At 36.4% G+C, this 24,014-nt stretch overlaps 1 protein-coding gene across 5 annotated transcripts in view; it reads right to left on the bottom strand.

The window, feature by feature from the left end:
- SBF2 (SET binding factor 2) overlaps window positions 1–24,014 on the bottom strand; it is a 236,606-nt gene that overhangs the window by 173,145 nt on the left and 39,447 nt on the right. For 4 of the 5 annotated variants that reach the window (XM_052695956.1, XM_052695959.1, XM_052695960.1 and 1 more), the window contains exon 2: window positions 21,314–21,402. In XM_052695956.1, coding sequence (XP_052551916.1) covers window positions 21,314–21,402 — 89 coding nt within the window. The remainder of the gene's footprint in view (window positions 1–21,313; window positions 21,403–24,014) is intronic. The other variant, XM_052695958.1, reaches the window with a different exon arrangement.

The following is a 24,014-nucleotide window of genomic DNA, read 5'->3' as shown; positions in this document are numbered from 1 at the left end:
GCAGCCACAGCTGCTTTGCAGAGCAAGGACCCCCGTGATGCCGAGGAAGGAGAAATGGAACACAATTCTGCAGTTGCACACAAGAAAGCAGTTCCAGAATTTACCACATGCGCGTGACCTATGTAGTCATGCAATGAGCTGCATGCTGGGATTCATTGCTGCCCACCTCACTCAGCAGTAGGGCCATTTTGCAATGCAGTGGTTGCATTTTGCTGTTGTTTTTAAACATTAAAAGATCAAGCTGCAATAAAAGATATACTATGAACTTCTAAATGACTGTTTTCTGATTCTTAGGTATTAGAAGAGTACTAAAAAAATATCAATAAAAGCAAATACAAAACTAGATGAAGAAAGTGACATTGCCCGAGACAGAAATAGTCATCTGAATGGCAAACACTTCTATTAAGGCAATTAAAGGATGAAATCAAAGGGAAATGTGATATATTCATTCCCATAATGCTAACACATATAGGAAAAAAATCTATTAAAAATGAATGCTTTACAACCACAAAGAGAATGTCTTATCCGTAATCATTTGCCTCTCACTGAGCTGAACAAGAGAAGGACAGTATGTGTTTGTGCAATGAATAACGCAATAAAATATTTAGAAGCTTCAAAATATTTGTATTTCTGAAGAAATCCATCAATAAGGTCATCTTTGTCATTCTACTTTCTGTCCCTGCTCCAGCTGAGCCAGCTGTCGTTTGGCCCAAAATGCAGTCAGTACCACCTGGGGGAAGGAACCTCCTGCCACACTCCTCTTCAAAGCACGGGATGCTGTCAGGAACCTTGCCATGCTCAGTGAAGGCAAGTGCAAAGGCCTGGCCCTGTGGGACTCCACACTTTAACTAGGAAACATTGCAGCATCTGTGGAATAACCGTGTCTTGTTTTGGACAAGTTCGACTGTCGCAGACTACAGAAACTGCAGCAGCACTTTTTGTGCAAAACAAACACCACTAATTTGCTGTGCTATGTAAAATGACAAGTTCCAGAGTAAGCTTGCAGATGTTTTTACTGAGTTAAACTATTCCAAAATACTTCAAGCCTAAAAAGATACTAAAATAAATATGTAGACAGCCCATTTTCTTCTCAGACAGCTTTACTATAATTCATGCTCACAAACAGACCCTGACAAACCAGCTAGAACTAGCTGAATTACCAGATACTTTCCCAAGACACAGTTTTTCCTCTACAAACCACTAAAATACCAAGGTTCAATGCAGTAGCATGAAACATGTCACTGAGCATTAGGGAGAGTTCAAAGAAAAAGTCTTATAAATTAAATAAATTTACATATGTACCAGTAAGACATAATTTCTTCTTGCTTGGAATACCATCTCCTGCTTCCCTAACAATCCACAACTGAAAAATACAGGGAGATATTTTCAAAATAAAACTTCAGAATGGAGAAAATCCACGTCAAACTTCGAAGTCCCCTAAGTTCTCAGAAAAGTCCACGTCAGTGTTTGTTTTCAGCACAATTGTAACTGATATTTTCCTACTTCTTCTCTTTTAGACTATGCACTAAAGGTTAAAATAGGAAATACCCATCAAGAACAGATGATGGGGAAACATTTAGCCAAAAATTACAAACCAAATGCCAATAAATTAAGAATCAAGGCAATATCAAAGCAATTCAAGATATTTGAATGCAAATAAATTCACATTACGAACTCAAACTACTTTAAATTCAAATCAGACAGGGATTTCTACAACATTTTTTCCTTTACTTAGCAATTACTTAAATAAACTTTCCTCTGACACCAAATGTTTTTTCCCAAGAAACACGGAAATGTAAAACTACACTGAACTTCACAAGAATGGGAAGAATTTGGAATAGGAGATGAGTGTTTTTCCTTTTTTTTTTTTTTTTTTTTTTTTCCTTCACTTTATACCAACCATCTTTAGCTCAGTCCGGCCGCCAGTGATGAGGTGGGATGCAGTAATCTGGATATACCTAGATGCAATCCCACAGCATGAGTCCCTCCCCTCCTATGTACATGGGCAAGCCCACAGGAGGCACCTCAAGAGGGCTCCTGTCCCACTGCCAACTCAAGGCAGGATAAACTCTCTCAAGTCAAACCAGATCGAGGCTCTTCTGAGTCTTTGAAAACCTTCAAGGATGGAGATTATTCAGAAATAGGACACAGAGAAGTTAGTACTGTAGGAACGTGCTCAACAGATCAGCTATTTGGTCTGTAGGAACATGCTCAACAGATCAGCTATTCGGTCAGGCAGTTACGCACTGTATTTAAACTTACGGATTAAGATGGAAAGTTTCCAGGTATTCCTACAACCTAGAACTCCCATCTCCGCAATTTGAGCTGTAGGAACAGTCACTTGCAGAGATTTAACAAATAGCTGGAAAAAAAAATCCAAATAACAATTACTTTAAGCAAGTCAGACATATGAAACCACTTTAGATATGATCAGGAGGATTTCACAGCTCTCTTTGCTGCTGAGTACTGTGCATATCAACTGATGACACCTCACCTTCACAGATGACAGCTGAAAAAACCTGAGTATGATGATGGCAAAACTGCAAACCTTCCACTGCTAGAAATTCACTTGTATACAAACAGATCAACTCTAATGTTATGACAATTATTTGCTTTTTGCATCCACTCCATTTTGGCTTCTTTGCTTCAGGACTACTGTATTATACATACATTCTTTAGCATCTTTCCTTGGGAATAGCCTCTCTCTCTGTGTATAGAGTGAAGAAAAGGCTGTATATCACAGAACCACAGAATTACAGGGGTTGGAAGGGACCTCAAGATATCACTGAGTCCAACTCCCCTGGTTAAAACAGGTACCCTAGAAACAGGTCACACAGGCAAGTGTCCAGTCAGATCTTAAATATCTACACAGGACATTCCATCACCTCTCTGGGTAACCTGCTCCAGTGCTCCATCACCCGTACAGTAAAGAAGTTCTGCATGCTGGTATGGAATTTCCTATGTTGAAGTTCTAGGCCATTACTCCATGTCCTATTGCTACATGCCACTGAGAAGAACCAGGTTTCATTCCTTTACCTCCCACCTCCCTCTAGATATTTATAAGCATTTATCAGATCTCCCAGTCTTCTTTTCCCCAGAATGAATTGACCCGGGTTACTCAGCCTCTTCCTGGCACAAAAGACACTCCAGGTCTTAACTATCTTTGTGGCCCTCCATTGGATTCCTTCTAGGAGGTCCCTCTCTTTTTTGAGCTGGGGAGCCCAGAACTGGACACAGTATTCGAAATTTTGCCTTACCGGGGCAGAGTAAATGGGGAAGATCACCACTCTTTACCAGCTGGCCACACTCTTTTTAATGCACCCCAGGATACCATACACAGAATATTGAACAGTAACTGCCAAAACATACACCCAAGTAGTAAGTATGGCTTACCAACTCCTTAATCCCCTCCACTGTCATCCTTTGTAAAAATTGTTTAAAGGGAATAGGATAAGAGAAAAGAAAAAGTCAGATGATGAAAGAAGCTGCAGCTGGACCGCAGTGCCATTCTTCCTTTCCATTCCAGTACCAAATGCATCAGGCAGAAAATGCCAACGTAGCATTCCTTAAGTTAACTAATCTTAGTTGTAGTATGAAGTTATGTATCTCAGTAAGAAGAAAGCACAAGGGGACTTTTAACCAAATGTGCAACAATAAAGGCAGTTAAATATTACCATCTCTCACAGACAAGCAGTAAAAATAAATAAATAAATACTTAAATCCTTGGACTTGGAAATCATACACTGTGTAATGCTCCTCCTCACGTGAAACCATAGAACACATCTATCATGCAACTGCTTAAAGAGCATCCTTGGGCAATGTTAAAAATTAACAAACAATTGTACTTTAAAGGGGAAAAAAAGTCAAGGAAAATTGACTGGAGCACCACCTTTCTTGTGGCTGTTGGATCTACTATCTGCTAGATCGTATCTCCCAGTATCAGATTCCAGTATTTGCTGGAAGGCAGATACTTGTGGTTTCTCCACGCAACTGATGCGAACTGATTATTCTAACAGAAGGGTTCTTCAGTGTCGACTCACTTCAACAAAGACACAGAGCTCATGACTGACCATCATAAGGCCTGATAGTCTATACTTGCAAAAGTAATGTTAAAAATCATGTAGAGAAGGTCATCATGTTATCAAGTGTCAAAGATGTCTCATCTAAAATAATTATTTCCAGAAATCGTAGGCTGTTGGTTGGTTTGAGGGTTTTTTGTGGGTTTTTTTTTTTTGTCTGTTTTTTTTTTTGTTTGTTTGTTTTTTAATATAAAAATAGTTTGCTTAGTGAAGGAAAAAGGCAAATAGAAAGAAATACTGCCAACCAATAGGAAAAAAAATCTAAAAAAAAACTCTGTCTCGTCATTTCCAATGAATCCACATGAAAGCACTCACAAAAAGCTGTGGAAATATGTTGACATTTAACCACTTTTTAACAAGCTTCTTTCCCCCTCTTCCCAACAATGTATTAAACAAATCTTGCTCCTAAATTCTGTTTAAAATCACTATTGATTTCATTCAAAATGAGGCAAAAAGAAAAAAGAAACTGTAAACTGTACTGAAGTTCACCAAAGTGAATAATCCTCACTGAGGTAGCCAGTGTATGTAAGACAAAAATAGCAAGCATCACTGCATGTATTTATGCTCAGTTTCAGCTTAAAGTATGCAAGTATTTATTTACAAGAATTTTAAAAGCCACAGTAAAAATGCCACTCAAAGCTCTCAAAGTCAACCTTTCCTTCACTGTCCAGAAATGAAAATAAAAAACAAATAAATAAATAATGAAATGAAAAATAAAGAATATTTGAGAGAAATTACTTAATTTCTATTCCACATTTATTCGTACACATAATTGTACTTAGAGATGAGCTTTGTCAGTATGATCCATGGATGTTCAAGGATTAGGTTCATGACCTCAAGCAATGTAATTCTTTTCTAGATTAGGTTATTAGTCATGTTTATTATAATCAAAAACATCACATGGAAATTGCAGTCTTGTGCAAAATTTATAGGATGTGGCAGTGAAATCAGAGCCCCAAGTATTAAAGTCCACGTCAGTACTTTCGTGCCATAATGCTGCTACAGATTTTAAGTAACATCTCTGCTTTCCCATCAAAATGAAGTTCGTCAGTGTAAAACCAATTGAAAAATCAGGCCTAGTGTGTTTCATAGGACTCAGTCCTAGCTACTTTGGCCAGAACTAGAGGACTGGGAGAAGTGTGGCTTTAACCCATTCATCTCCCAGTGAGACAAGCATCTGAGCATCTTCTCCAGATTCCTCAGCAGAGAAGTCTGGCTTGAGTTGTTCCCTTCAAGTCTGACTCTCACAAAGGGAAGAAAGGGTCTTGATCAGGAAAATTCAATGCTTACAGCCCCTGCCACTCAAGTCAATTGCAGGAATACAAACACACACATTTTTCTAGCTGAATGTGTTGGTTGACTTTGGACATACCTTTTGTAGGGGGGGCTTTTCTTTCGCCTGATTAGGGCATCATGTGGAACACTCATGGATCACTTCCAATATTGTGACTAGCAAACAATCCTTATGTACAAAGCCAAAAATGCAGGGTTTTTTGCTTTTTAAAGCTAAGACAGAAAGAAAATGTTTTTGGAAAATATATTTTTTAGAACCCGTCAACCAAGAACATTGAGTTCCAAGTCACTGCAGGTTGATGTCTTCAAAAATTTAAAATGGATTCATAATTATAGCCTCTCTGCTCTTCTTACTGATCAGTACTTACTGCGAGGTCTATACTAAGCAGTAAGTATACAGTAGATTATTAGTTTCTACGAGTATCTGAAGAATAAATTTGTCTAGAAATAGAACTATTGTCATCAGCATGCACACCTCACATCTTCTGGCTGTTTACATTAAGTATGACAGCACAGTTGGCCTGTGTTTCAAAGAGGTGATGAAAGAGTTACAGGTAGCCTTCCAATGGCACAGCTGCATCCCAAAGAGTAGGAATGGACAAGATGTCAGATAAGAATTCAAAGTTTACAGAATCATGTACTGTTTCATACACAAATTAATTTCACAAATGAAAGATAAACAGAAATGAGATTCGGTATAGAAATTTCAAAACAGTTCATAGTGAGGAAAACTCAAAGAGCAACAAGCACCAGAAGCTCTGACGATCTGTTCCAAATGAAGATAAGCAGGCTGTCCACAGGCTTTCATGAAAGCACACTCTTGGCAGTTTGGTTGGAAATTTCAGAGTCAAAACTCCTGCTTGGTAAATTCATTAGAAGCATTCTTTTCAACTTTAAAACATTTATTTAAAAAGTTAAGAAAATTTTTTCAAGTAAGTAAAAGTTAAAAGATGAGCACTCAGAATAATCAGTTTGTCTTCCCTCCCTTCGCCTGCCACATCCCAAGACCCAAGGACGTGGACATACAATTCCCTTGGCAAACTGAACCTTGGCACAGCCCCTCCAAACCCAATTCAGCTGCTTCTCTGCCAAGAACACAGCACACCCTTAGGACCACACTAGGCCAACAAAGCAGTACAAAACAGTACTAATTCAGTCCTGATTCATCCCTACAGGAAAGTCCTGGGGTAGGAGAGCACTATTCTGATACAGGTACTACATCCCGGATCCTCTACAAAGAAGACACTCTCCCAGTAGCAGTGATCCCATGCTGTAAGGCAAGCAGCTCCAAAATCATAGGATCAAGACTGTAACAAGTATTAGCAAGAAAACATAGCAACTTATTCATGGCATGTCAATGTGACAAAACTCACAATGTTACTGGCCCCAAAGAAGCGGTAATGAAGCCTGAAGTCTACTGACATCAGAGCACGTTCTATGAGATGCCCACGGAGCCATTTTCTGAGGAATCTGATATTTAAAGCACTGTCAGGAAAGCTTATTTTCCTAATATCACACAACCAAAACTGTTGTTTGAACACAGCACAATTAAACTTAAAAAAAAAAAAAAAAAAAAAAAAAAAAAAAAAAAGTCATCCCAGTTGAAGAAGGTAAAAATGAACACACACTCTCCAACTCTGGCAATTAATGTAAGCTTAAACGTTTTACCACAAGCCTCGTTTGACTTGTGAAAAGTAGCCCAGCTTCTCTGTAGCATGACATTTCTAATTAGAGCAATAATATATCTACAAATATTTATCTGTTACGCTGCTAAAATTAATATTTGAAACACAGCCTTACAAAGTTCATAGAAGTCCTGTAGCAGTAAAGCAGATAATTTAGGGAAATGATGGTACTGCATACATTCTAGTAAGAATACAACTGTATAGAAACTAGCCAACTTTTCACTAATAAGCTGAAATTTAAACACTGAATCATCCTAATTCTGTCCCAGTTATAAAATGGCATGCATCTTTCCTGTACTCTTTCTTATACTGGGTCTGATATAGCTAAGCTCTCTTTGCAAATCTTGCTTATGCTTTTCTAGGTTGAAGCTTATGTTGAGTAGTCTTCTCTTACACTGGATTGATGCTGGCATAGAGAACGACCTTACTCCCAAACCTCTGTGGAAGAAAACCTAAAGTAGGGGGTAGCTTGTATTAAAAAAAAAACAAAGCTAGATAACATTGAGTTAGGACCAATCCATAATTCAGCATAAGCCAAAAAATATTGGAAAACTAAAATAAAAAAGGTATGTTTCAGCCACACTTAAAATTGATTATTCGAATAGCCAAGAGCCATTAAGTTTCCTTCTTTGAATACAACTTCAGAAGCCACTACTAAACTCAGTCCCTAATTTAATTAAGGTTTCCACTGCAGTATCAACGTTGCAATCCACATGTAAGGTAACATCCATAATAGGTAAAAATAACGTACAGGACATATTCTGTTACCCAACTCATCACAGTAAATTAATACTTTAAAAGGAAAGCTTATAAGCTCTACCATATTTAAGCAATTCCACTGAATAGGGTGTGCATATGCCGTAATAATGCCACACCTTAATAGTTAATAATATATGAAGTATGCCATTATTATCCCATACTACACACCCTAAAATACTTCAGTACAGATCACATCTATGTATTTAACAAATGAAACAAGAATACTTAGAACAAATGCCTACATAGCAGCTGATAATCTCAAAATACTTTATCAGAAATAAAAGCCACCATAAAACATTCCGGAGAACATTTCTGCCTGAATATCCATTTTGAAAAAAATTGTCACTAACATCAAATTAGAAACACAGACTCTTAGAAAATTACTTGTCTAAATGAAGAAACTGCTACAGAAGTTTCTACAGAAACAAGTCTAAAGATGAAAGAAGGTATGTCAGAATGATCTCGTCTTCTGTACTCTTGCAAGCTTAGCAGTGAGCTTCGAAAGGCACGGTGCACCTATAAGCCTTTAGGCAGGCTCAGGTTTTGCAGTTGAACTGCATCTGCCCTTCCATTTTAACAAATCAAGAAACAGTTTAATAAAACCAACCCGCTAAAATTATCTCTATAAATTTAAAGTTTGAACTCAAGAGTTCGAGGAGTTAAGTGGTTTCAGCTGAACTCTTCCACAATACCACCATAGTACTTGCAGTCTAAAGCCAAAGTCAACACAAGATCAGTTATCTTTTCCTTCACTGTTTTGTAGCTCATCTTGGAAGAAAATTTGTCAAAAATGTACATTTGAACACTTAACTGAAAATATCTATTCAGCCTTCACCGTGCAAAGTACGAACAGAAGTATATGTGTGGCAGTCAGAAGATTTAATATTTATATTCCTTTGCCTAAAGTTTAATAACTACTCACATATATTTCAGCTAACCATATGATTTCATAGAATTTACAATTACTATGTGTTTTCTCAGGCATACTGAAAACAACTCAACCACTTATTTTCTTCAGCTGGAACGTACTATTAGAAAGAACTAATATCACTGTTTCGAGCCTGATCAGTATTGACCAAGTAATGAATTTCCATCTATTTTATCTGTCTTTGGTTATATAAACTGGAAACTGCTCCCCAATTCATGTTAATTTTGCACAATTGTATCACCCAATAACAAAAAAGATGTAGATATCCATTTATTACAATATTCCAAAGCAGTTTTCCAACTAGATAATCTTCTAGACTTAATCTTCTAGACTAAAGACAATTCAATATGAAATGACAGGAAAAAAAAAAAAACACAAAACATTCTTTCAAATAATACTATTAATCAAGGTTGTACAAGAAACAAACTTTGAATTTCAAAATAGAAAACTTTGAGGGTATGTTCATATAAGTGATTCAGCCATAGCCAAAACCAGCAACAAGTGATATTTCTAAGCAATTTTTATTACTCACTACAAACATAATTCTATGTGGATGCTCAAGAGTTTCTAATGTAGAGGTTGCTGCTGCTAAAACATATTGGCTGGACAAGCAAGATACCTTAATCTGAGGAAGGAAAACAGACTCTCCACTCTCTTTTCGAGAGGTTTCTCTATTATTTGAAAGAAAGAGATCAAATTCAATATAGAGGACACAAAACTGATATGAAAACAGTCTAACAACAAATCTTATAAATTCCAAATGCCAACAAGTCTCTACAAGTATATTACTGGGCCAGAATGAAGGAAAATCATTGTGAAATAAGCTTTCCTGGTATGCAGTTATAGCGAATAATCATGAGGTGATGGCGAGAAGCAGACAAATCTGGTATTCGAAGAATGTTAAAAACATTGAGGTCACAAATGCACACTGTAACTTTAGTACCTAATTCTTATCCCACTATTTTGGTATTAAATCTAATTCATTGTTCATTCTGAACTTGTAGGTCATGACTTTAATGACCTTATCTCTCTCTCTTCTACAAGTTACAACACTCAAACACATGCGGAAAATGAAACAACAGGCAAAAAAATGAAACAACAGGCAAAAAAAAAAAAGACACTTTGTATATGTTTGTATATGCTGTTTGTGGAGGTGGATCTTGCTAGATTTTAAAATACTAACGTCTATTTTTCAGTAAATTACAGAAGTATATATCTGCTCTTGGACCAAAACTTTATTAATATTTTTTAGAAGAAAAAAAATGTTTCCTGAGCTTGCAGGTCACAAATGAACCTAAGATAAAGCAATGAAATCCCTGTCATTGGGCATTTTAACATTAAAATCATATTTGCTTAATTAAAATCCAGTATAATATACTGTGTCAATCTTCACCAAGATTTACATGATCTAAGTGTGTCCCATCACAATTTCTTCTCAAGTCACTCTACCATGGACTCACATTTTATTATATTACCTCTAATTAAGTATGGGACTTAAATACTGAATTCTGAAAACACCAAGAAAAGGTAAGTATCAATAAATAGCCAAAAGTTCAAGTTAACTTTTTTTTTTTATTAAACTCCTCAAAATTTTTTGCCAAATGACAACAGGAATATTAGCAGCTCAATATAAACAGAGTACTTTATTAAAAGACAGGGGAAGTGTTATTACACGTTATTTACTCCATTAAAATTGTTTTATTTCTAATTTTTAAGCGTATATTGGTTATATTAGTTCAGGTAATTTGGCAGAAACTCAAGGCAGAACGTGCATTCTTTCAATATAAAAAGCACAGACATTTTTTGCTTGATAAAACTGAAAACCTGTTCAGTATCTGAGTGTGATCTACTTGTTTTTCATACCTCCTTTTGTTGACATAAATAAAATATGGTTTCTCATTAACGATAAGAAATCAGACAGTGTGATTAAAAAAAAGATGAACAGCAATTTGAGGACAATTTTATGACAAAATCTAGATGGAAAAGTTACTTTGAAAAGAACAGTAGTACCTTAGTTTGAGACAAGTCTAAAAACATGAGGAAAAAGATCACTTCAGGAATATCACAAAGTGATCAAGTCTCTACTTTAAATGTGCAGGTGTTTTTGGCTTGGTGTTTTGTTTGTTCATTTTTTTACCTGATGTAATCCAAAATGGAGATGGGTACTGCAACATTTGCACGTTACAGCAATATGCAGAGCACAGGTGACATTTACAAGTCTACCTGTTTTTTCTCTGCCCCCAGGGGAAAACACAGTAGCTAACAAAAAAAGGAGAAACAACAAGAAGAACAAACCAGACACATAAATGAAGAAATCTGTTCAGAGTCATCTCAAAACAGATGGCTGGACCCAGGACAACTGCACATTTCTTAGAGAAGATGAGCTGAAATGCCTTGTCTTATATTCTCAATGTGAATTAAAAACTGCAAGATTTGCCATATCCTGTCAGAGAAGCCCTTTGAGAATGAGTTTGAAAAGCCATTTAAAAGAAGATTCGGCTCTCAGGGCTCCCATCCTTTGCTTAGGTTCACTCTGTAGCTCAGATTTAATAAGTTGCAGGTTGAGAAAGAACCACAAACCTTTAAAGGATCACCATGCAAGTAATATTAACTTCACCTGAACTGCCTTATCTCCAAATCTGTGAAAGTTGTAGCTTCAGAGAATCATACTATGGGCCAGTTCAAATGCTTAATTTATTACTCTACTGTTGATATAGAAGTAAAACTACCTCTTAGTTTATCCTAGTGTCCATTACAGCTAAATAAAAACACCTGTTCAAATGATCCTTTGACAGCATGCCCAAGAAGAACATAAAGATACTGCAACTAAACACAGGGCACAGAGGTCTCTTCTAGAAACATTAAATAAAGGCATCCCACTTTATGGATCAAACCACAGCATTAACAATCATTTTTGAAATATATCTGGTTTATAGGTTTATGCCTGATATACACAGAACAAGGAAGACAGTACAAAAGTTATTGCTAGGAAAGGTAGGTAAGCTGCTGACCAAATTCCAGGTTCCACAATATTGCTTCCTTACTCAAAATTTATTACTGACTAACCATGCTTACGGCTTTCTTCTCACTTTATGTAACCAGAAGTGAATTCCCTAAACTAAGTGTATTGATTTTACTGAAAACAAGGAAGTACCTTCATTATAATCTCGGCCAATATTTACCAAATCCTACTGAAGTGAACATCTGATTATAAATGCTCATAGAGTTCCCAGAGCTTATTAAAATGAGGTTAGACCATATCAGAAATTATTACAGAACAATACAGGAGAAAGGCCATATAAGAAACTCATCTCCTTTTCCAATTTTCAAACCTGAAAGTAAATTCATAAGGGTATTTTTTTTACACCTACAAATACCAAATTTTTGTATCAACAACAGCAATAAACTGTGAGTTGTGAAGTAATGGACAAAAGAAAAACAGAGTACAAAAAAGCTGTATGCTGAAACCTGAGAGACCTGAACATGTTCTTTATTCCAACTCAATGCAGTTACTTAAAGTTACTTGAGGCCAACAAATTTCTTTTGAAAAAAAAAAAAAAAAAAAAAAAAAAAAAAAAAAAAAAAAAAAGAAATAAACCTCCCAGCCCTTTCCCTAGGACTCTCTCAGGTACTGAATGACTCAAGTCATCTTTCTCCTCAAGTCTCCATAGGTATTTGTGCCAAGGGTGCGTTTCATTGCACCGGGCGCTTAGAGCAGCCACTTGCTCCACCCTGCACGGCAGCCAGAAAGTGAAACCAGCGGTTAAAGAAGCTGGAAATAGGTGGAAAGTCTCCATACAAATGATTCTGTTTGACTTCTAATGGCATAAAAACGTTGTGAGCTGCAGCACAGCGTATGCCGAATTGTGAAGTCTTTTGACTATTCCATTTTAATTATCTGCTTTAATAATTATTAAATGAACACCAGTAGGATACACCCCTTATAACCTACTACAAATAAGCACACTGCATGAAATCATCACAGAATTTTTTCCAGGTTGAAGAATTCAACTTTAAAATTGTCAAGATGATTTAAGTTGGTAGAATAAACTTGCATCAAATGTTATTAGAAAAGATATAAGGAGTTCAAAATTAAACAGTTGGTCAATTAATGAGAAATTCTTATCAAACCAGCTTTACCAAAACACACTGTTAATAAATTTGTTCAGAAGAAGCTTTTTTTTCCCCATTAGCCTGTTTTCTTGAACTACTAGAAAACATTCCAAACTGATTTACACTTTTTAACAATCAACCACACGGATAAATTATTTCTGGATTCCCAGGATTTATTAAATGACCCAGTTCAAACTTCACAATCTTGTATTCAGCTCAATAGATTGTATTTGATTAGATGCACACGATCTCCCTGCCTGCTCCCTCACACAGTCTAGGCAGGCTAGCTGTGTGACAACTGGAAATATAGTTATGAACTCAGTAGACAAGTCTTGCTTTATGGCTCTCTCCAAAACCACACAGAACCCCAGCTCCCTGTACAAAAACAGACAAAATCCAAAACAAGCAGAAGCCCAGAAACTTCAAAATTACAGTATGCCAAGCTTAAGTAAGATTCCAATTTATTACAGCATGTTGAAAATTAATTATTTCTATTAACGAGCCAAGACAAATTATGGGAATTTTAAACAGCAAACTGTCAAGCAGTTCTGACATACTTCACCTTCAATGTCTTAAGGGATTATCACAGTTTTGCAGTTTTAATTTTCTATCCTCCTAGTAGGTAGTTATAGAAAACTGACCTGACAGCAGTAAGAACTCTTCAGAAAAGCAGCATTCATCAAGGATGACAAAATTCCAAAGGAGACACCTGCCAGATACTCTTGTCCCTCCCTGCGGAGGAGCAAACAACCAGACATGCAGAGATCCAGAGGCTTACTTTTCAGATTAACAAATGAAAAGGAACCTCAGGAGACTATCCAACTTACTCCACTTTCATGCTGCATTCAAACAAGTCATTCCTCCCGTATTTTCCAATACTTAAAACAATAATGCTCAAAATTCTCATTCTAAGCTCTATTTAAATGTTTGCTACTGCTTACACTCAATTTTCTTTGCTATGGAATCCATCCACTACTACCTTATTCTCAAAATATAAGGAGAACAACCCACTGCCTTCCTCAGTGCTGTAGTCTTTTATTTATCTGAAGTCTCCCTTTACCTAGCTATCAGAACAGTGTTTGCTTTTTTCAGAAGTCAAACTTCCCTGATTCATGCTTAGTTTAAGAAGCACAACACTCTTGCTTGCCCACCCAAAGGATGGAGAAATGCTTGGCACCATCATACTACTTAGGCATGGTAAACTGGGTATGATACAAGCAGCAAGTGGAAAATAGCACTTTTTATATAACAATTGATCTGATTGTACAATTACAGTGTACACAGACATATAAGCACTCATTCTCTGTAACTGAGACTGTAACAGAATGGTTCTGTAAACCATGAAGGTAATCCATTTTTGTACTGGATGTCTGAGTGTCAGGCTGCACACCCTCAATAGTCCAGATCATTTCATGGTTCTTTATTTTAAAGTGTTTTATTTTAACCCTTCTGTGCTCATACTTACAGATAATAGGATAAGCTGATGGGTAAAAAAGTTCCTTCTGAAGCACAGTAGCCACAAAAACATTTATTCCAATGGTATTATACATTCTGGTCTTGCACTCTATGAAAATGAAGAGCACAAAGAATGTTCTGTAATGCCACAGATTCTCAAATTTCAGAGAAACACAGGGAAGATAAAATTAGCACATTTGTGCAAGAATAGACTGCCTAGACACAGGCAGTCAGGAGCACTGAGGCTGAGAACTGCAGCTTGGTCTCAAAAACAAGCGGGAGAAAACACTCAAGAAATAGGAATCACGATACCAACACAATTCCATCACTGTAACACTATTTAAATGAATCATAGTCACACATTTACATCACTACATTCAGTAAGCACCTCTATTACATCTATTAGTACTCTTTTTTTTTTTTTTTTTTTTTTTTTTTTTTTTTTTAAAAAAAAAAACAAGGACACAGAAAAACATTTAATAATCACAATTTCAGGGTCTTCAGGAAGAGTGGGGTCCCCTAGAGGCTTTTCCACAGACAAGCCCATCAGTTATAAGAGGAAAATACAGAGACATTCTACCACGATCCTCACAGAGTTCTGTGTATGTTACAATGCCACATGACTTAACTGTGTGTCTCAGAACTTCCTCGGCTTGACTGTTACACAAAAAAAACTGTAAGCAAAGATTTACAGAAACATCCATGATGTGATATTTCCTTTTTTTTTTTTTTTTTTAATGATCAGAATGGGAAATCTTATGGAGAGGTAATGAATCAAAAACACAAGGCTCAGGTGGAAAAGACTGCCCATGCAGTCAGATATTATTTGTGGAGATGATACAGATCCAAAGAACGAACAAGAGAAAAAACATCTAAGAAAGGTTATAAAAAATGGCTTTCCCCTCTGAAAGATTTAAAAGAATTTCACCTAAAATACCTCTGGGGGGAAAGGGAGAAGGAGAATGCTAACAAAACTTGGCCACTATAAAAAAGGCTAAACTTCAATACAGTCCATAAAAAAATCAGTTCAAATTCCAAAGAGATGTCACCTCAATATGTTAAAATGTGTTGTCTGTATCAAAGTGTTGCACTTTTTTTCCAGTTCAAAAAAAACAAAGAAAAAAAAGAAACTTTCATTACATCTTTTTACAGTATTTTGTCAAGAAAGAGCATGCTTTGCTATGCAAGAACTGTGTGAATATCCTTCGGTTTCAATATGAAATTACTTTATCCCAGTAACCTACAAAATCCAGAAGTTAAAATCCAGTCAGTAAAAGTAGTGGGATTCTAAAACCTGAACATAACCATTTTACAGCACAGCAGAGACGCTGCTTTAAAACACAACGCATTTACGGCACTGTAAGATTTCCACTGGAGGATAATATAGACAAGTTAAAGGAATATAAACTGAGTCTGTAACTGATAAAGAATGTTAGCTGTACATTTGCCACAATATTTTCTACTCAAGTACTGAAAGCATCAGTGCTGCAGTGCAATACGTAAAGAACACCACAATGCTCTTGGAAGTGCTACCATAAGCTCGGTTACGTACTTGTTCATTAGAGAACCTTAAGCAGTGATTCTTGAAAACTAAGCACAAAATCTGAGGGGAAAAAGAACTCAGAGAACCAAAACATCTATTGCTGACCAAGTGCAATGGTGGCTAAATGGATGCTATAAGTTAACCATCTATTCAGATCTTTAGAAGCATTCTGCTGTAGAAAAATTGGCTTAAACATCAGCTAGTTAAGACTGAAGCATTTAAAGCTTAAATCCCTTAAAACTTTAATCACTTCAGACTGTAAAGGGCTCATCTGCAATCCAGTTCATCTCTTATGCCTTATTTAAAATACTACATAAAATATTCAGGTATTAGATTTTTTTTTTTTTTAGAAAACATGGACTATACCAAGTGGTAAGACAAAAATAGTACTAAACAAATAATTCTAAAATGTTAAGAGCATTAATTTCACAAGACCACACAGAATCACAGGATGACCAGGGTTGGAAGGGACGTCAAGGATCATGAATCTCCAACCCCCCAATCTGGAAGTTAAATCCAATATTTCATAAAAGAAATACTTTGTGTACATTTAAAAGTTTACATCTGAAGCCATTCAAAGGTGCAGAAATGCTAAGATCAAGGTATGCTAAGGAAAAATATGCTCATGACAGCAACATCTAACCCTCAAGAAGGAGACCAGCTTCCAGACAGCTCTCAAAAGGATGCATACAGCCTTTCCTCAGAAGCATTTCTCACATCATAATGCCTGTAAGCTTAATCCAAAGGAAAAGAACATAAACATTTTTTGACAAATTAAAGATACATTTTATGGTGTGAGTAATTATTTGGATAGGCCATTAGCTTGTCCAGAAATACATGCTCAATTCTACGTTGCATACCTTTGAATTTAAATCTGTATGAATTGACGGCTCTACTAACCGTTATAGGGGCGAATGTTCCTCCCTTCTCATCAAAAATTGCAAAAAAAAATATTGCATCCAGTTTAGTTTCACAGAGCGAAATCTATTTCCAAGTGTGATTTTCATCGGCTCAATTAACATCATCCTCCCAACTGAGTAATGCAGATGACATGTGGTTCAGCTAATTTAGCCCCCAGACAAAAACGAGCATACACTATAAGACTGCATACCAAAGTATGCAAGTATACATTATAATACTGCATACCAAAGCTTCCTGCTTTGATGTATAACTAATTTCGACGTCTAGAACAGTTTATAGCAGAAGTAAAATAGGCTTATTTATAAGAAAAATATGCAGAAATATAAAGCCAACTCATGCAACCAACATACTCTAAGATTCGTTCTACAAGAGAGAACAATAAGTTTAACCATCCTAATATTAAACTGCCCTATATCTCATGAGTTTAAAGGTCTATTTTTGAACTCAAAGTGTATTTGTGTAAAACTTCAATAACTTCTCTGAAACAGACCAACTATTGTCAAAGGTACCCAAACATACATACTTAGAAAATTAAAACTATCACATTGTTAAGTTTTAACGAGACGCTCTTGGAAACCTATGATTGAAATACATCTCTGAAGCAAATACTTCTTCTTAATTATTCTTATATTATTTTCTTAATTACTATATTATTCTTTCCTTAATTCTTATATTCTTAAGTATTCTTATATCCTTATATTTTTCAAAGTCAGCTTATTTCCTAGAAACATTAGAACGCTCCGCGTCAGTAAACTAAAGACGCTCAAATCCTACGCTGAATCTGTAAGTTTTCTTTTCCTCCTTTTGAATAGCCCACAGGAGATTCTAGCACATCAGAGCAGAGCACCTTGCTGCTTCTGAAGGAACTCAGTATGTATAATACACACCTTAATGTGTTATACCTTATACACATACCTTATATCACAATTCAACAAACAGTAAAAAAAAAAAAAAAAAAGAAAGAAAGAAAGAAAAAGAAGAAAGTACTAGTGACCTAACTAGCTACAATCAATGTATTTTAAAAAATCTTCATATATGCTTCACAGGAATTTTTGGGTGGCTCAGTTCTCAAAGTTTCTCTCTTAATTACAAAGAAAACAAAGGTAAAAGCTGTGAAGCCATTGGAAAATGTAAAGAATGCAAGATGAAGTTTTAAGAGATGCAGATAGGTACAAGCTAAGAAAATACACTAATCAAGAACTACTGACAGCATAATTTCCTCAACTGTGTTACAGTTTTGCTCCCTTACCACGAGCAACCAGAGACAATTTATTTTAGGAAACAAATTCAAACACTTGACTTCAGTAGAGCCTCCTTAAATATATTTCTGTTGAATTTTGGACAATATGTTTATTTCAGAATTAATGCATGTTAAAGAAAACTAGGATGTAACTAACATACTACTCACATAAAAAATATATATAATATCACATTTAAGTAATGCTCTAGCTCCTTATAATGCAGAATATATACATATGAAACATAGTATTCTTCAGAAAAATTCAAACTGCAATTACATTTTATAATGACCTAATTCTCAACATATCTATGTTGAATTAGCAGAAGTACAAATGCAGTCAAGGCTAAAAGTTCTTGTATTTTGGTGTTTGTTTTTTTTTTCCTCGGTAGCTTGTTCTCAGGATGATCCCTTGCACTTGGACAAGGGCAAGTCCACTGGGTACAGTCCTTTCTATGTCGGCCCATTTTTCAAAACTGGGCTCAACAAAACATAAAATATTATCTGCACCGCTTTTATTTAGCTTAGAACTATCTGCACCACTCTCTACTCCACACTGACTTAGCTTGGGTCTCAGTAATCTTGGCAAACTGGAGTCAAGCAGGAGGTATGCAGAGTTCAGAGGAGGAAAGACTCCTCCAAAGAAGTCTCAGTGAACTTTTGAGCAGGACATGTACCAACTGCGTTTCTACAGTCTGTGGACCAAACAGATGTTTTTCATCTTAAGGTATTCAGACTTGGGGGGTGAGCATGGGCATGGTCCTTCACTCTGTTTCATAAAATACCATGAACAATACAAATGGAAAACAAGCATTGGATCATATCATCCATTAACTGCCAAGACAAACTGTCTGATTCATCCTACACTATTTGGACATGCAATCTGGATATTCACATGTCCAAATTCAGAGACAAACAATGCACTTTATAAAACACTTGGGGGGCAGGAAAGGGAACCACAATCTCAGTGATTCATGGTAGAGGAACCAGCTTTGACAGAAACTAAGACTCAAAAACAGAACCCCCTTCAACCTTAACAGTAGGCATTAAAAGCGTGTTTTCATTTTTTCCTTCATGAAACGTGGATGGAGATTAATGTTTTTCAACTAGAAGTCATTGCTGTTCTATTATTTCATTTCCCAGGCAGAGAAATCATATAGCTCCATAAGGATTCTTCATTCAAAGCAGAGGAAATACATTTGAAGGTTTCTACTTCTATGGCTAATTTAAGTACTATTCACAAAGATGTCTACCTTAATTCTCATAAACATTTTTGTCAACTAGACTATTCTCACCTTCTTTCTCTTTTTTCCAGGTTTGCCAGTTACACACTTAATGATATCAATACCGCCCTTAAGATGACAAGCATAAAACAGAAAGAAAAAAACCCAACACACTGTGTTGCTATTTACATTGATTCATGTTACACTCGCACAAAAACTTGAGAACAACATCTTGCCAATATCCGACCCTTTTAAATGACTTACTTCAGTACATGATCTTTGTGTTATCTCTTCAATCTTAATTAAATAAAATGTGATTGTCATATTTAGACAGCAATTTAAAACTTGAATAATTTTACAGACTAGCTGAAATGATGCCCCTAATGTTTAAACAGCTAGATTTCATTGTCCTTGGGAAGCTTCAAGTCTCAATGATTCTACTTAATGAATCGTTTGAGTAGAGATAAACAGCTTCACTGCTTTAACTGTAACTGTTCTCTTTTATTTCAAAACATCAGTGGAAATGAGCAGTTTGAAATAGGTAAGGAAGATTAAAATGACAAAATAAATCTCAGTATGACTGAAATTATTGCCATTGTTTAAAGCAAGAACAAGCCACCTCCTTCAACTCCAAGAGAGTGGAGAGAAAACAAAACACAAACAAATAAGCAAAAGACAAAACTAAGCCTTCCCATCAAAAGGTTACTTCTCAAGATCCGTAACTGTACTTACTATGAAACTAACTCATTTGAACCTGGTTAGTAATCGCTGAGCACACACTACCTGTTACAGCAAACTGCAATAGCTATGTGCAGTGCTGTCATGTTGTAACAGTAGCAGAAATACCTCAGAGAAAGCAGGAGCTTCCATTGTTTCAGCACAGCACTACATTGCTAAATGCAGTATTATGCAAGCCTACCACAAACACTGTAACTATCCATCACGTGTATCGGAAATAATGCTTACACCAGTCATTAATGCATGACATCCCCACAAAACATAAGGATTGTGCTTGACTATGAAGAAATTTAAACCACACCGCTGAAGAAAACGAGCAGCTGGTCCCGTACACCAGCACACAGTGAATAATACAAACCTCTGCCATATGAGAGAGCATACTGGCAAGCAAAAAACACCAAGGTCTCCTTTTCCCCCTTCAACAGGAAAGGACAGCACCTGGCCAAAGGCATACTGTGAATCTGAAAGCCAGCTGGACATCAATTAAAAGGTACCATACCAATAAAACGTTGCTGTGTTTGCTGTATCTGTGTAACAAGTTCAGTGAAGCGTCAGTGTCTTTATTCTCTGCAGCAGATTTTGTAACACTTCCTAAAGGCCATCTCCTTCCTTAGCTCATCCTGTCCCAGAAGTCCCTAAGTTCACAGCAGTAAGTTTCAGCTAACTTCTCAGAAGCCTCATTTGCATAGTAAAAGCACAGTAATCTAATTCTCTGCAGGATTTTTAGGGCTGTATATGTAACGAACCCCTGACCTGAATGAGTAACATACACCTCCTCATTGCATCTCACAGCATCACGCCACGAGAGGGAAAGGGCTACTAACTGCAGAGGATACTTAAAATAGATCATTGTACACTCACCTTGTTCAGCATAGCTGTCACTACTGTTGTCCTTAGCACAACGAATGCTGAAGACTGACTGTTTTAATGAAGCCAGTTAATTGTGATGTCATTATAATTTTTAATTCATTTTTAAAGCGTACAATACAAAAATACACATCTGTTGAACATGACTTGAGAAGTCATCTGCAATTTTAAGGATAACTCTAAAAATGTAGCCAACAATACATACATGGACACAAATAAACATTTATTTTAAGCACATTGCTTCTAAGCTTGAAGCAGATTCCTTTTGTATTCTAGGAATACAACATATAGTAAGAATAAATTATCTTCGACTAGCCAAAATTACTATTCTGAAAGCTATTATCTGTCCCATTTACTCACCTTATTTCTTCACATTCACATGTTAGACTTGCTAATATGTTACTGTAGGAAGGCAGTTCCCAACTATATGTAAAAGAAATTCTAAAAACTCCAAAATACAGTGCAAACTTACCAACTCTATTCCCTGTGGGAAAGGAGTATCTTCCCAGTCCTTCTGAGGAAACCTCTGTATTATTTTTCCCAAACCTTCTGCTGGGCCTGCTGGAAGACAAAAACACAATTACTGAAAGACAAAATTCAGTGACCACTGGTGCAACCTGGCAGAATTTCAACTACCATAAATTTGAGAATATATCCAATACTTGGAAACATTTCACCCCAAGAGCAAGAACTGGAATCTTGCACGTTACACAGTAAACACAATCTTAATATTCTCCAGTAATAACCTCAGAAGTAATAATATGAAATGAAGCTGTGAGCTGCAGCCAGCTTATATCTGCCACATGTTTCAAAAGAGATGGCTGATTTTTGGTAATCCTAGGCTCTTTCTACAAAGAAAAGTAAATTATAAGTAATGGACAGTCTGTTATTAAAAAAAAAAAATAATAAAACAACACACACACAAAATAAACATATAGCAAAAAAGTAGTCTTCAAAAGGGTGAAGCTCACAGACTAAAAGCTTATAGGGTTTATCTGGGACATTCTAGTGTCCTAGGAAACCAGCTGTGATTTCCATCAAGACACGTCACCTGAGATTTTCTCACTGAAAGGCACAGAGGAAAAAAACAAACAAAAAACAAACAAAAAAAAAACCTGCTTATTTCTGCTAACTTCTCTCAATTGTTTGTTAGGTGGTTTTTTTTCAGGTTTTTTGGTTTTTTTTTTTGCATCTTTTTTTTTTTAATTAAGTACAGTGCAGTAGATATCAAGCCCTTCAAAAGAGACAAATGCTCAACTGCTGCATTCTGTAACTTTGAATAATACAGAAACACACATGCAAACAGATCTGCACACTCATCATCTCAGAACTGTTGAAGACCTTGAAAAAAAACCTGAAAACAACCAACACTTTTATTGAACTTGATCTCTGAGATGCAGTGTCAGCCATTTGAAAGCAATTTTTAGATTAATCAATGGGTTGACTTTCTTACAGTGGCTCAAACGATGCTGTGCTTTGGATTTCTGCTGAAAGCAGTGGTGATAACACACTGATGTTTCCATTCTTGCAGAGCAGTGCCTACACAGAGCTTCTCTGCTTCTCACACTGCCCTGCCAGCAAGGAGCTGGGAGGTGCCAACCAGAACATCTGACCCAGGCTGACCGAAGTGTTATCCCATTCCATGTGGCATCATGCTCAGCAGTGAAAGCAGGGAGAAAGAGAGAGGAAAGGAAAATGTTCAGAGTGATGGCATTCATCTTCCCAAGAAACTGTTAAGTGTGCTGAGCACTGCTTTGCTGGCAGGGGCTGAATATCACCCTGCTGATGGGAAGTGATGAATTAATTCCCTTGTTTCGCTCTCCATGTGTGCCCCAGCTTTTGCCTTACCTAGAGAGCTGCCTCTACCTCAGCCCACGAGCTCTCACGTTTACTGTTCCAATTCTCTCTCCACAGCATGTGCAGAGAGCAAGTGGGCATCTGTGCAGTGCTGAGCTGCCTGGCAGGGTTAAACCACAGCACAAGACTGTTCTGAAGGAATGCTGCACACCAGGACCGATGTGAGCTGAGTCACTACCCAATGCTAAGCAGGCTGTCAATAGACTTTGGCTTATGTCTTTCACATTTAAAGATGCAGCACACAGCAGTGGAGAGAGAGTTCATCTTCAGTCTGTACGAGAGGGTCTTTCCTCTTAGGAAATGGCACCCATCTTGCCTTTTCCACAGAAAAACACCAACTTCTCCATGTTACTTATGTTACAACATCATGTTGTAACTAATTATGTTATGCTACAAACACAACATAGATTAATATTAGTCTGATTGCTGAAGAGAATTGTTTTAAGATAATGAGAAAGGAAGGTGACATGACAACAAACATGGATGAAAGTCTGATTTAAAATAGAAGCAGGTACTTAGGAAAGCAGACTTCAACAAAACACACATGAAGGTTCCTAAATAGCAAAACTGAAGTCTGCAACCTCTTAAAATGTCTTTTAATAGGTAAAGACCACAGCAGTTGAGATGAATCTTGAAAGAATCAACAACATAAAGAAAGATTAAATTTAGAAATAAGGTTTTGTGGAAGGATGCCTGAAGGACCATGCATCACAGACCCACTTTAAAGGCAAAACATGAAAGCAAATAGCTCTATATCACAGCATACGAGCACCAGGAGAAAGAAGTTTCCTATCAGAAGTGAATAGAGAGAGAAAAAAAAAAATAAGAAGGCCCTGATAATCCTTCCAAATAAATGTCCTATGGTAGAGATTTGCAAATTTTACACTGCATGGAATCTATCAGTTTCATATGGCTACTTAAACAGAGATAAATAGAAAACCATCTCTATTGCACAATCATATTATTATAGCCGTTGCAGCACAAATGGCAGAAATAGAAAGACCATAGAATTTCATCAATAGCTACAATTTAATTCAGTATACGCTACTGACAACTTTCCAAAAATTACTAAATTCTCATGCCAAGTGTGAAGTCATTGTAAAATCAGTTTTTGTTCACATTTTCCTATTTTTGTGGATTTTTTTTTTTAAATTCTGATCAAATATTTGAAAACACATTTAATAAAGAATATAAAATTCTATTTCGTGTGTAGAAATCTATTAAAATATAACATTTAAAAACATCTATTAGAGAAAATAGAAAAAAATAGACATGGAGTGGAAGGGATACAGATGTGCAATTCTGCCCTTCCGGTT

The sequence above is a fragment of the Tympanuchus pallidicinctus genome, unplaced genomic scaffold, assembly GCF_026119805.1.
Source record: "Tympanuchus pallidicinctus isolate F22 unplaced genomic scaffold, pur_lepc_1.0 scaffold3, whole genome shotgun sequence".
NCBI classification, from domain to species: Eukaryota; Metazoa; Chordata; class Aves; order Galliformes; family Phasianidae; genus Tympanuchus; species Tympanuchus pallidicinctus.
Note: the sequence above shows the minus strand (reverse complement) of the source record. Positions and strands in the feature narration are given on the sequence as shown.